The 15,148-nt window shown below is 35.3% G+C and overlaps 1 protein-coding gene across 7 annotated transcripts in view; it reads right to left on the bottom strand.

Annotated features, from left to right (window-relative positions):
• Positions 1-15,148, bottom strand: part of AK8 (adenylate kinase 8) — a 159,635-nt gene that overhangs the window by 82,933 nt on the left and 61,554 nt on the right. For all 7 annotated transcript variants that reach the window (XR_012473565.1, XM_074210830.1, XM_074210832.1 and 4 more), the window contains 3 exons: positions 1,829-1,910; positions 1,646-1,717; positions 451-651 (listed from right to left, as the gene is read on the bottom strand). Coding sequence is in view for 6 of the 7 variants with exons in the window: in XM_074210830.1 (XP_074066931.1) it covers positions 451-651; positions 1,646-1,717; positions 1,829-1,910 (355 nt within the window). In the remaining variant the exon portion in view is untranslated. The remainder of the gene's footprint in view (positions 1-450; positions 652-1,645; positions 1,718-1,828; positions 1,911-15,148) is intronic.

Here is a 15,148-nt window from a genome sequence, read left to right as displayed (position 1 = left end):
ATCTGCATCAGTTTTTTTATGAATAAACTTTTATATTTTATTGTTTGTTTTTTCTCTTTGTTCCCCTTTTGGTCATGAATTCTTCCCTTGTTCCCTCGTTATTTGAATGAAAATATCTTCTTTTTTCTTTCCATTTAGAGCTAATCTTAGATAGGGTGGTTCAACATTTCTTGCTGACATCAATGTGGCTATCTTCTTCTCTTCAATCAGTCAATCAATCAATCAATAAACATTTATCAAGCAACTACTATTTACTTAGTACAGGGATTTTAGCAAGCACTAGAGTTACAAAAAGAGGCAAAAGTACCCATCGTCAAGGAGCTGAGTTATATAGAAAACACACAAGAAATTGGTATAAAGACATGCAATAAAATAAGATGTTACTGTAGTTTGACAGTCATCTGGAATAGCTCTGAAATATTTCAAATGATGCCACAAGTTTATATTTACCCTGGTAGAAGACATCCACACAAGGCTGGTCAGAACTGATAACTTTCAAAATTTTAGGATAAGTATGGAGAATTCTAGTAATGTTCCTGTGATACTCCATGAGCCTCTTGGCAGTTTCCTCCTCGGAGATACCCAAAGGTATCCTCAGCCGGTTCTGCACATCCAGCTCCGAGGGCCAATCAAAAGTTGTATGATAAACTTCTGCAGGAAAAAAAGGAGGGTGACAGGGAAAGAATCTATAACAACAAAAGACCATTGTTTTAAATCACCAAAGCTCTGATCATTGGGGACCATATATAATATCTATCCACATTTTCTATTTTGTACCTTAAACTTATGGTAATATAAAACTTAGAAATTTTTCATCTATATTGATTATAACTCAATATTTATTCAAATATTCATTCAATAAATATGGGATGGAGTGGACAATATTCCATCTCCAAACTTTGTACTCAAGCTGTTTCCCATTTTTGGAATTACTTTTTGGCTAACTGCCTTTATCTTCACCTTAACTTCCCTCAGGAATCAACTCCATTGTTACTTCCTCCTCAGCCCCACATTTATTCAGGTACTTTTCCTTCTCAACTGTTTTTGTACTATACTTATCTCTGCACATGTTAAACTCTCCTAGTGGAATAAAATGTAAGTTCTTGACTTTTCCATTGTGCCTTTGTATACTCAGGACCAAAACTTATATATAGTAGGTTCATAATAAATATTTGCTCAATTGAATTGTCAAATTAAGTTTGGGAAATGCTAAATTAGATTTGTCTCTCACATTTCAAGAGTCTATGGATTTATGAATCTAAGAACAGAACTGGGACAAAGGAAAGAAGGGTCTACTATTACATATGATAGTTTCCTTCCAAGACTGATTCTAAAATCTTGGTATGAATTGTGTCTATTATACTATTTTTTAAATTCTCCATTGGAGGAGGCCCATCTGCAGAAGTAAACCAGGCACTGTGCTGTGTACTAGGGACATATAAAGAGGCAAAAAGTCTCCATTCTCTGGCAGCTAGGTGGTGCAATGGATAGACTCCTGGCCTTGGAGCCAGAAGGACCTGAGTTCAAATTTGAACTCAGTTAATAATTACCTAGTTGACCTTGGGCAATTTATTTTTGCCTTGCAAAAGAACAAAAACAAAAAATTAAAAAGTTTCCATTCTCAAGGAGCTCCCAAAAATATTACCTCCAGTATGAGGATCAATTCGTTTGCCCAGATTTCTCTCAATCAGAACTGTGTCTGGAGCACTCAGCACAACTAGAAAGAAAAGTGGGGGAGGGGAGAAAGGAAAATAGGTTAAAGATGCTGATTTTCTATTTTGTTTCTGTATTGGAGGAATGTGGATATGTGAACCTGAGTTCTACTTACTGACATGCCTGGGAGAGATTCCAGATGTCTGTATCATTAGGGCCTGTTCTCTAGTTTCAGGAATACCATCCAAAATCCAGCCCTAGTCAGAAAAATCAGGAAAGGCAGTTTTTTGAAATGAGGACAATTTCCACCCTTAATTAAACCTGAAAATTCATTAGGGAATGAACAAAACCCAAAGGTGCAGATGTAACTGTAGAACATCAATACATTCTACCAACTCTAGTTCTACCACTGCCTTATACCTCCTCATTCTTCTCTCTTTCTCACCTCTGTATGTCTCTTTCCATCTTTTCTCCCTTTTCTACTCTTTTTTCCTATTTTCTCCCTCACCTTTTTTCTTCCCCTAAAGAATAGCCTAGGTATATCAGTGGCCCCTAGTTGATGATTTTATATAATTTCTTCAAATAACTTAGTGGAACTTACTTGATAAAGGATCCTTGATCAACCCTCTTCTATCTTTACAAAAATACTTTTTCTTTCTCAAAAGTAGCTTTTTAATCCTAAATTTGACTTGAGCTGTTTGTACTATTTATATTCCTGGGATCAATGACAGCCTTCTGTGAAGATGATCATATGAAGATAGCCAAATATGTACAAAAAGTTGTGTTCCATGGACATTTAGTAATAGAATTATAGTCATTTTCCATGAAATTATCTTCATTCTGGAGTTAAATAGTTTTATTTTAAACTTGTCACCCTGAATTACTTTCCATTTCAAGCTGCTCCCTGTCAAGTTATTCTCACTCTTCAGAAATGTATTTCAATAGCAATGGAAAAGTACATGATGGACATATGTAGATTAACAACATGCCGCCAACAATGATTTGTGCACAAGGATTATTTTAAAAACACTGGTTTTGAGAACATGTAAAACATGTGGATCAGGTATGCAGCAAGAATAGGAAATAGGCCATTTGAATGAGCATTGATATCTACTATATTTTGAATCAATTAAGATTAACCTCACTCTCCCACCATAATCTTTCTATCCTCCTTGAAAAGAGAAGAAAAACAGAGCCTATTACACATATGCATAGTCAATCAAAACAAATCCACATTGACCATTATTTTAAAAATATTTGTCTCATTCTGCATTCTGAGTCTTTCACCTTTCTATCAGGTGGTGGTAGTGGGTAACATGGTTTTTTGTCTTCTCAAATCTCAATTACTCATTGCAGTGTTAAGAGCTCTACGGCATTCTGTCACAGCCATAGCATAATTTGTTCATTTATTCCCCAATGTATGGGTATCCCTTTAGATTCCCATTTTTCACCACCTTAAAAAAGATTTTTGCACTTCCTTAGACTGTTTTACTTAGGATCAATCTTTCCTTTAATCTACCCCCCCCAGTTCCTACTCTTGTCCCTTTCCCTGGTAAATAAAATATATTTTGGTACCCAACTGTGTACTTGTGTGTTATTCCTTCTTTTGACTATTTCAGATGAGAATGGTGCTTAAGTATTAAACTCCTCCTCTGTTTGTAAAAATGTTTGTGTACTGCGATTATGTGAGATAATTCTCCCTAGTTTTCCATTTCCTTCCTACTGCTGACCCCCCAATTCTCAATGTACCCTCATCTTTCTATTCTTAAGATCATCAAGACATAAGACAACCTAATTACCTAATTGGATTCCTTCTATGAATCCTAATGATGATATTGCTCATAGGGTACATGTGCATTAATTCTTTCTGTATTTGAATGTAGTTTATCTTTAGCCTTTTATCATTCTTCATTCATGTTTGCTTTTCAATGTTGCTTCTCACTCCTGAGTTTCAACTTCAAAGTTTCTCTAAATCTTTGTTCTTTTCATTAGGAATCCTTTGTTGTTGTTGTTGTTGTTGTTCACTCATATCTGACTCTTTGTGACCCCATCAGGGGTTTTCTTGGCAAAGACAAAGAGTGGTTTGCCATTTCTTTCTCCAGTTCATTTTACAGATGTGTAAATTAAGGCAAATAGGATTAAGAGACATGCCCAGGCTCTAAGTGTCTCAGGCTGGTTTTGAATTAGAGTGAGATGAATATTCCTGATGCTTAGTTTTGCTGGTTAAATTATTCTCAACTATAAGCCCATATCCTTTGTCTTCTGGAATATCTCCAAGTTCTCTATTCCTTTATAGTGGTGGTTACTAAATCAAATGTTATCCTATGTCTCCTTAGTACTTCAGTTTTTTCTTTCTGGCTGCTTGCAGTAATTTTTCTTTGACCTGGGAGCTCTGGATTTTGACTATTGTTACTGGAGCTATGATGTTTCCCTTTGCAGTTTCTTTCAGAACTAAACCAGTGGATACTTTCTAGTTCCCTTTTGTCCTCTCATTCCTAGAAGCTAGATAATTTTCTTTTCAGATTTCTTGAAATAACTTAACTCCAGAAAAATCTTTTCAGATTTTCTTGAAAGTCTTTTTTTTTAAATCACAACATTCATAGTCTAATGATTCTCAATTTTCTTCTCAATTTTTTTGAGAGCTTCCTTTTTCTTTTTGTCAGTTTTTTCATTTTCTTTTAATCTTTCTTGCTGTTGCCTCATGAAGTCATTGGCTTCTTTTTGGTCCATTCTAATTTTTAAACAGTTTGTTGCTTGGACAAGATTTTTGTAACTCTTGTACCAAACTTATGGTTTCCATTTTCATTTCTTCCTTCCTTAGTTCTTAACTCTTTTCCAGTTTTTCCTCAAATGGTCTGATTTCCTTTATTAAAAAAAATCTGGGGCAGCTAGGTAGTGCAATGGATAAAACACCGGCTCTGGAGTCAGGAGTACCTGGGTTCAAATCCGGTCTCAGACACTTGATAATTACCTAGCTGTGTGGCCTTGGGCAAGCCACTTAACCCCATTTGCCTTGCAAAAAAAAAAACACCTTAAAAAAATCTTAAAATTTTTTTTAAACTCTCACTTCATCTCTTCCAAGAATTCTGGTTAGTTTTGTACCCAAGTTGTTTTTTTTTCTCTGAAGCAATACTTGCAGATGTTCTGGAATCATTCTCTTTTGAATTTGTGTCTTTAGTGTCCCTGCTACCATAATAGGAATTTTTTGGTTTGTTTGCCTATTCTTCCAAGTCTTACTGTTAGGATTGGCTCTGCCTTACCTAAGGGAAGATCTATGTTCTTCCTGGTGCTACTTTCTTGGGCTCTATAGTGTTGTATTATTCAAATACCTCAGGATCAATCTAAGGACCTGTAAGCTTCAGTGCTCTCAGAATGATCTGTTCCAGAGTAAAGTCTGATGACTGTCTCCCTGGACTAAGTCCTACTTGTTTTTGACCTGAGTTTGAGTCTGAGCAAGAAGAAATTGCTTCTGGATTCTGTTCCTTCAGCCAGTTGGAAAGTTCCATTGGCTCAAAGCTGCAAGACTGTAGGTTCCTAAACCACTGACAACATAGCAGTTAATACAAAGCAATTCAATTTAATTTAACATTTATTAAGCACCTAGTGTTTTCAAGACACTGCATGAGCTGATACAAAGACAAACATATACTGATTATTTTTCTTCTCTAAAAATACCATTTATCATATAGAATTGACTCTTGGGAAGAGGGAAGGAATAATTAGTATAACTATGATAGTATAGGAAACAGAAAATGGAGTAAAAACTTTTATTTTAAATGTAATTAGGAAATATTTAACAAAATAAATAAAAATACAATACAGTTTAAAAGAAACTTTGCTTTATTTTCTAGTTTACCTTATAGTAGGGGATGCATATAAGAGAACAGATAACTAAGAACAAAATAATTTGAGAAAGGAGAGAGAACAAAGGGTGAAGAGAAAAGTTTTCCCATATATGGCAGCACATGAGCTGAGCCTTGGAGAAAGATAGGGATTCCAAGAGATGGAGTGAAGAGGGAGCATGTTACAGATGTGGTGAAAAGCAAACCCACATTAGGGCAAGAGACGACAGATGAAATGTCAAGTTTAGGAAAGAGAGTAAATGAAGTAAGGATGGCTAGGTGGCACAGTAGGATAGAGTACGAGCCTTAGTACCCGAGTTCAAATCTGACCTCAGACACTTAATTACCTAGCTGTGTGGCCTTGGGCAAGCCACTTAACCCCACTGCCTTACAAAAAGAAAAAAAAGAAACATGAGAGTAAATGAAGTAGGATGTTAACCGGGAGAAGGTAACTAATAAGAAGTCTCACTTGAAAGACAGGCTAGACTCATAATGAAAAAAAATGTTATCCACCATCCAGAGAAAGAACTGATGTAGTCTGAATGCAGATTAAAGCATTCTAATTTTCATTTTATTGTTTGTGAGTTTTTTCCTTTTGATCTGTCTTATTTTACAACATGACTAATATAGAAATATGTTTTGCATGATTGCATATGTATAACCTATATCAAATTGCTTACTGTCTCAGGTTGTTGTTGCTATTTGTCCTTCTTTCTCAAAGAGGACCATAGGGGGAGGTGAAGGAGGGAGAAAATTTGGAACTCAAAAAAAATTTTTAATGAATGCTAAAAATTGTCTTTTCATGTAATTGGGAAAAAAAAGTAAATATTATTTTTAAAAAAGAAAGAAATATTGGATCCAAATCCTGAAAAACTTTTAAAGGTCAAACACAGAGGTTACAATTTATTAAAGAAATACTAGGAAGTCCCTGGAGATTTTTGAGGAAGTAGTGAATTGATCAGACTTGGGCTTTAAGAATTTTGGTAGTTGTATGGGAAAAGGCACTGGAGAGGAGAGAGTCAAAAAAAATCCAATTAAGAAGTTCAATAATCTAGGCAAGGGAATGAAATAGAGTGACAACCCTAATTGAAGAGAAAAGGAAATAGATGCAAGAGATGTTGTAGAGGTAGATAATACATAGGATTTACTAGTCAAGTGATTTCACTGTCAAAGTGAAAGTCATCTTCCAAGACTCCCCATCACTAGGTTAATATTGGATAACTGGTCTTTAAGCCTCTTCCAAAGGGTTGTATTCTCTTATGTCTATTTCCCCTAATGTGGGTTTTATTCTGAGAAAATATCCAAACACTATTTCAAATTTAGGTCTCCATAAATAGGGCTAAAAGAAATCATTACTGACTCCCAATATTTGCATGTTTGTCCTTCATTCTTTTTTCTTTTTAGGTTTTTGCAAGGCGAATGGGGTTAAGTGGCTTGCCCAAGGCCACACAGCTAGGTAATTATTAAGTGTCTGAGACTGGATTTGAACCCAGTACTCCTGACTCCAAGGCCGGTGCTTTATCCTGCTTTATACACCTAGCCTGCCCTTGTCCTTTATTCTGAAAGAATATCAACAACATTGAAGATCATGACTTGCAAATGAATTGGATTTAAGTGAGGGAGGGCTGTGCAAAGTCTGACTCTCCAGAGCTATCTTGGCCTTGGGCAAAATTTAGATCTGGATGATTGGAGATAACCCCAGCTGCACCTTTTTAAGCTGAGTGAGGTCTTTCCAAAGTCTCAGTCTGACTGAGGCATGCCCATTTAGTGGTTAAGACTAAGTAAGAAATGAAGCAAAGAATGACCTCTTTCACCAAATCAAAAAAAAAATCAACCTGTAAGGGTAAGACCTGCAGGATTTCTGGAGAACATAGAAGCAATTGCTATTTACACTGACTTTGAGCTATCAGAGGTCACACAATGACTGAGTGAGGGTGAGATTAGGATCTACTATGGATCAATCAATGAGAGTACTGGTTCCCATACAAGCATTCAAGGTAGCAAATGCCTGTGGGTAAAAGACAAACTATTTCACATCACAGTAAATACAGAACAGGTAAAGAAGTCATGGGAGCCCTTCAACTGATAGATTAAAAAAACATAAGGTACTTAAGGAATATATCAGAGTTTTGGAAAGAAATGAACTTGGGTTACCAGTGAAGCCACACTGATACTCTAGAGAATTCCATACTCTTCAATGAGTATTTTACATAGTTCTTCCATCAATAGTGCCAATGCTCCTAGACAGAAAGAAAAGGAATTCCCTCCTCCTTCACCTTTTTTCTCTTACTCTGAAAATAGGTACCAAAAAACAGTCAAAAGTCACCTGTCACTTATTTATATAAACCAACATTATATAAGCCAGATTGATGAGGGTCCATCTTCTCAAGAGACCTAACCAGCTAGTCATCTTAGCTGTAGTTTCAGTCACTGGAGATAAATAAGGAATTCATGTTCTTTCTTCTCAACAAGTGCTAATAGTTTTGTCCACAATTGCTATGAAGAGATGCTTGATGAGCATCTCTTAACTGATGGTTACCCCAAAGGTTCAAGTTCTATAAGCATATTAAATTGATCAAGTAGTTCATTAAATTGAAATGGGAAATTCCTACTGTCCCCCCTTTTTTCTTTGTTTTTACAACCCCTCCCCCCCCAAGAAAACCCACAACTCCCCCCCCCTAGAAATAATGTAATGCAGAACTACTGACCTAGGAGTGAAGAAATTTGAATTTTGGTTCTGGATCTGCCACTTACTGACTTGGAGCAAGTCATTTGCTTTCTCTAGGCATCTTGGTCTCTCCTAATCTGTACGGTGAATAGTCTGGACTAAGTGGTCATAAATATTCCTTTTATTCCACTTTTATCATCTTAGGTTCTTGTTTTTAAATAAGTATGCATAATATATGTATCCAGATGAAAAATCCTATCCATCCCCAGAGAAAGATCTGAATGCAGATTAAAACATACTTTTTAACTTTATATTTATTTAGCTTTTATTTTTATCTATGCTTTCTTTCACAATATGACTATTATGGAAATGTCTTGCTTCACTTCACATGTAAAATCTATATCAAAATACTTGTTTTCTCATTGAGTTGGAAGAGAAAAAAGATCTAACTCAAAAGTTTTAAAAATGAATATTAAAAACTATTTTTACATGTAACTGGGAAAAATAAAATACTAAATATTTAATTAAACAAATAAAAACAATATGTGCATATATGTTTATATTATATATGTATATGTTGTATATATCTGTTATATACATGCATGTGTATAATAAATACACACGATACATGATATACTGCTTTAATCTATTAGCCAATTAGATCAAAGAGGATCAACTTTTGTGATCTAAACTAAGCAGATTATTTCAGCTCTCCATTTTGCAATTGATAAGACACAATGCTATCAAATGAAAACTAGAAAAGAACTTTCAGACCTTGACTCAATACAGATATTTATTGCAAGAGATCTCACTTTAAATCAAATACTTAACAGAACTTGGTGACTCTAAAGGTATATTTGTCCCATAATAAACACACAAATACAAGAGCTCCCAGAAAGGTCAGAGTGTAGATTGATAGGCATGAAGCAACCAACAGTCAAGGTCATGCACAATGAATAACAGTTGAGTTACAGAAGTCAACTTTAACCTATCACCAGGGAGAGGGTTAACAGAAAACAAATGTATTTCCCAACGTGTTATATGGAGAGGAGAATTTTTCCAATATTAAAATATTTAGGTTGCAGCAGCAATAGAGTGAAGATGAAAAAACAAGCCAAAGAGATTTAAAAAGCAAAGAACATTGGCAAAAATCAGACTTGCTTTCATTATTTTCTTAAATTATACAGCAAAACTCAGAGTCACTGAACCCCTCATTTCTGAAGCTAATGAAGCAACAGTGTTAAAAAAAATGTTAACAGTCTTTTGCTCCCTTAAGTCCTTGTTATAGCCAGCTAAGTGTTGGATTGCAGATCTTAGAAAAAATAAACATCTACAAAGCAATACTACAGTAATACAATAAAACATCTCATTTTTTTAGAATCATGGTATTTGATATATCTCCTATTTACAGATTTTGAAATGAATCAAAATTTTCTAAAATTTATCAAAATCCTAATTTATTTTTCTTTTCAATATGTAAGAGGGAATTGCTTTTTTTTTAAAAAATATATATAGAACAATGTTTGTCATTATGCTTCAAATCATTTTGAGGGAATGAAGGAGGTTAGTATAACATCTTTGCTCAGTTCTGAAAAAAAGGCCACTGCTTTTAATATTGCATTATGGAGCAATCATTTTAATCTCTTCCATAAATTTTCAGCTGATAACAGTATGTGGTCCAGAGCTTTTAGAACTATTTCAGGGGAACATCTCTCACTGACTTCTTTTGGGGAAAGTGGGACATTCCAATTACATAGGAAAAATGCAGCAAATGAGGAACAACTCCCTAATTAGCCTGGCTTCACTGATGCACCACCATTCTCCAGGTGCAGGAATGAAATAAAAAAGGAATGTAACAAACCAGCAGTCGGCCGTTCCCAAGGTCTGCCTTCTCAGACTAGGATGAACGATAAGGTCACCCAGGTGCCAAGAAATGAATTATTCCCTCTAGGACTCCTAGAGGAAAGAGAACGTCCGTTCACATAATGGCAGGAAGGATAGTATCAGAAGACCAGAGCTCCACCACAGAAGCAGGCTATTTAGCCAGCCAAGTGAGACGTTTTATCACCATGCTTGCCCAAGTCTGCTGGCTTGGATTCCAAAGAACCAAGGGGAGACATAAACCAGATCTCGGCTATCCAGTCAGTTTCAATATGGCGAGTCTCCAAGACAGAAGCTCTGAGTCGAGCAGCCGAGATCAGGGAAGATCTGTTTCTTTCAAGTTGCTCTTAATTTTACAGAGATTGTATGCAACTGCCCAGTTTCAAAATGGACATCACTTTCTAGTTGAAAAGAAAATACTTTAAGCTAGAGAGCAGACAGCTTATAAATGTCTGCAAATTTCGGCAAGGCAAAAAGGTTATAAATCAGTAAAGAACATACTATCATTAGCATTATGGGGCACCAAACACACTTGAATAAAAGCTATCCAAGTTAGGTTTATAGGCCTGATTTCCAAGACTCTCTGGATTCTAAGGTATCAGTCAATTTCTAATTAGAATATATTATCCATCTTCTTGACACTTCAGTGAAATGTCTATTCCACTCCAGAGCTGCAGCTTTGTTCAGAACAGGTTAATTGATATTCTGATGCATTCTCTCACCATACCCCCAGTGGCTCGGTTCTGTTTTATCACACATCAAAAAGGCCTTCTGCTCAGGGCACCCCATGCACCAGCACGGGGCTGGAGGTCTGAGCAGCTGCAAGGAGTACGGTATCACAGGAGGGACAAGCACTGAGCAGATGTCACAGATGAAAAAAAAAAGACAGTAATAAGGCAGGAAGACTTGGGAACCAAGCAAGGGGAAATGAGGCACAGCAGAGCAAGACCTGACTTCAAAACATTCCTATCATGCTTTATGCAAACACAGGTCCTTTCTGCCCTCATGATTATTATTAAAGTGCAATTAGCAACTTCACATAAAAAGATTTTGTTGCTCTCAGAATCTTCTTCTATTTTGATGGATTGCTCTTCAACTCATGTTCCCCTCCTTTGAAAGTTAGATTGGATATGTTCCCTTGTGTTTTAAGCTCCTTGAGGGCAAGGACAACACTTTATCTTTGTATCTCCCCTACAAGTACCTAGCATAGTACCTTACACATAGTAGGCTCTAAATTATTGGTTGAATAAATGAATGAATGAATGAATGAATGAATGAATAAACAAATGTTCTCCAAGCACCACCAGTTCTCCTTCCCTCAAATGCAATCTACCATGGATTTTCAGTTAATAACATTTTTTTGAGAGTGATGTACCTTACTCTTTTTCAAAATCAGCTCTGGATCCAGCACTGAGTCCCTCTAAAACCAAATTAAAATGTAACTGGAAAATATTTTTAAAAATAAAGAAAAATATACTCTAACAGAAATAATGTTAATTTGTGGTTTTGTAAATCAATAGATGACCCAACAGGGATCAGTTTCTATCTCAGTTTAACATTACTGCTCCATATTATGTAATTAAACTGGTCACTTAAGTCTACTTAAATGCCATGAAAAATTCTCTTTGACAACCTGCTAGCAAGAGAGTCCTTACTGAAATTCAGGCCTTCAATTTAGATACTTCACAATGTTTGAAAATATAACAACTAGTTATTTATGAAAAAAATCAGAACTACAAAATAGTTGCTATAACAGAATTCGGATATGTAGCAAAAATCAGGTAATGTTAAAAGATCAAGCCTTACATTATCTATACATATACCTATCCATATCCATATACACATACACATATACTAAAAAAGAAGAATCTCATTGATGTTTTCTATGCCTAATATATATTCTCTGTTCATACCACAGACAATCATAATCTCAGGCATTTTGCATCCTTCCACCAATATTATATTAACATCGAAGTAAGCATTGTTTAGAAACATAAGACCTCCTCAAAACCCTAATGTACTAAATGTTTAAAATAATAATAAAATTCTTGGTAGGAAGAATAATAAAGTGTTCCTAATCTGAAGAGAGTTTTTAAAGTAAGACTTGAAAAATATATATTTCACTTATCCTCACTACCAGTTCAGTCAAAAACACTTCTTCAGGTTACTTTAAGCATTAATATTATATTGGCTAGTCTCAGTACATGCATTGTAGAGACAAAATCAAATAACTACAAAGCAATTCTTTATAAGGAAATCTCTGCCTGTGACTAGGACCAGGGAGAACATGTCTTATAGGTTCTGCAAGGCTACTATGTTTGCTGAACTGAATTGAGTTGGATCTACATTAAATCATGTTAATGCAGGAATTATACTTTGAGAATGCTCACTTATTTTACCTAAGAACCACTCTTTTAATGAATTTTTTAAACATATATTCTGTGGTTTCCTTTTGTAAAGTAGAAATCTGGGCATAATTCTTCCTATTTTACTTTTTTTAAGATTTTTATGAAAACTCTCAGTTAATCTCCATTAGTTAATGCCTCTATTGCTCAATGGTGACTTTGGTTAAGTCACTTCTGTTCCTTAGGTCCTCTGTTTCCCCATTGGTAAAATGAATTGGTGTATAAGCTTCCTTCAAACTCTGATACTCTATTTTCTATGAACCAATATCAGTAAGTCTAATCTCCAGCAAGCCGACTTCCATCTGGAGTGAGCCAGATATAAAAATCAATTCCATGTGTCAGAGAATCCTGTCTGGCATTAATATCAGCAATTAAAATATTTCATTTACTGAAAATATCTGTAAGAATTCCCTTAATTATTGATCTGGTGGTAGATCATTTAGAGATATAAGGGAGCTCAACTGGCTTTCCAGTATCTATTACTTGGACTTCACAGCATTACAACTAATTCAACAGGATCCATCCCTTTTTCTCTCATTTCAAAGTCAAATCTGCCTAGTTTCTTTGGTCATAGCCCACTGAAATACAGTACTAAGTTCATGGAAAACTTGTAGTTGGGAAAATGTGTCTTTAATGTACTCTCTTTCTCTTCCTCTATCAGTATCCTCCTCTTCTCTCCCTGCTCTGCTACCCCCTGGCATCCCAACATAAGCATCTATCTTGATCTCAGCTGGCTGTCAACTAAACCCCTGATAAAGTATTCACTGATTCTGGTTTATGGTGTTTTCTTCCCATGGGTGCTTGCATTTTAATAGGTGTCTTTGTACCTCAGCAACATTTTCCATTTTCCAATAACACTTTTAAGTACTATCTACATTGGTCAAATGTCAAACAAAATTCTTCCATTTGGACTTACAAAAAAGATTTTAAAAGCTTAAAAAGATTTTTAAAAATCCCACAAACCACACATTATATAACATTTAATTATGCCGAGGGTGATCATACATGCTAGTATGAATTATTACATTTTAATCTGTGTTTAGGTCTTATTAGTGTTAAAACAGTGCACACCAAATAGAATTTATTGAAACATCCTGAACTGTGTGGTCTCTAGACTCACTAAACAACACTGTGGTCTGGCAGCACCAAGAATAAGGAAAAAATAATGGAGCCATACGCACTGTGCCCTAATCCTGTGAGATGAAATGTTCTCACAAGTCTCTGCTCCTAATGGAATGCTTGCAATAAGTTTCCTGTGTATGCACTAAGACCTCCCCGTCTGATCCCCTGCAAACTTAACTACATTTGTATTAGAGGAACATACAACACACAGTCTCAGCAGAGCAATTGATCAATAAAACCATATTCCTTAGAGGATGCATGTGTTATCTATAAACCTGTGAGTGTCAAAACAACGGCAAAAAAATTCAGTATTCCTACTGTCAGTGGGATGAAAACTATGCAATTAATGCTGGTCCAATGACACCACAAGGAAAAATAAAACAAACAGCTGGTGGTACTGCGGTCCAGCATACGACTTCTCGACTCTCTTAACATTTTCAGTATAAAAAACTGACTCATGTTATGGACAAGACAGCATAAATCTGTTACCAAAAATAAAAATAAAAACTCTGGAAATCTTCCAACTGTGAGCTTAAACTTTTGGTTCTATAGTTAAAATGACAGCACAAAAGGAAGGACACTGAACATTTTCTACATATTTCTTCAGGAGGCAGGCTTGGAGTAGTGAAAGCTAGATAGGCATATATTCAAGTTTAGTCTTGATACACTGAAATCAGTATACCCACAATAGCAAAGGAAGCAGTGAGTTCATGGTGCCAAAAATTATCATTTAATTTTATCAAGTGTTAAATACATTAAGTCCTGTGCATTCATGAAATATATGGGTATGTATATATATATATATGTGTGTGTGTGTGTGTGTGTATAATACAAATGTGTATATTATATTATATGTATTATATATGTGTATAAATATATACTGTATATATATATATATATACTGAGTATATGTATCTCTGTGTGTATATTGTCACCCTTTAATGTTCCAATCTTATCAGTAAGTGGTTGAGATTTTTTTAAATTCCTTAAACATTTTACCTTCTCAAATTGGAGACCTTTAAGGTTGAAAAACTTGAGTTTGAATCCTCTGTTCTTCACTTTCTATGTGTACAACTAGGCAAGTCCCTTTGTCACCCTAAACCTAAGTTTGATCAAGTGTAGGTATTAATATTGGAAAGACTTGGAACAGGGTTCTTGTATGGAAAGCATCTTAAGATGCTATGAAAATCTTGAATCATAGCTAAATTTGTGATTAAGGCTCTTAACATAAACTAAGGTCTAGTCCTTATAATAAGTTAGGTTAGGGACAGATAGGTGGTGAATTGGATAGGGCCCCATCCCTGGAGTCAGGTGGACCTGAGTTCAAATGTGGTTTCAGGCACTTAATACTTATTAATGGTGTGACCCTGGGCAAATCACTTAACCCTATTGCCCTGCAAAAACCAAAAAATTAAATTAGGCTCTGAAAATTAATTAGGCTATGAATACTTTGGTGGTAATTTTTCATTTTCCCTAAAAAATTAACTATCCCATGACAATATACACAAATACTGCTTTATTCTTCAGGTAACTGTCTCATGTCTCTTATGGATATGTCCCTATCAGTTTACATTCTG

Source organism: Macrotis lagotis, chromosome 1 (assembly GCF_037893015.1).
Source record: "Macrotis lagotis isolate mMagLag1 chromosome 1, bilby.v1.9.chrom.fasta, whole genome shotgun sequence".
NCBI classification, from domain to species: domain Eukaryota; kingdom Metazoa; phylum Chordata; class Mammalia; order Peramelemorphia; family Peramelidae; genus Macrotis; species Macrotis lagotis.
Note: the sequence above shows the minus strand (reverse complement) of the source record. Positions and strands in the feature narration are given on the sequence as shown.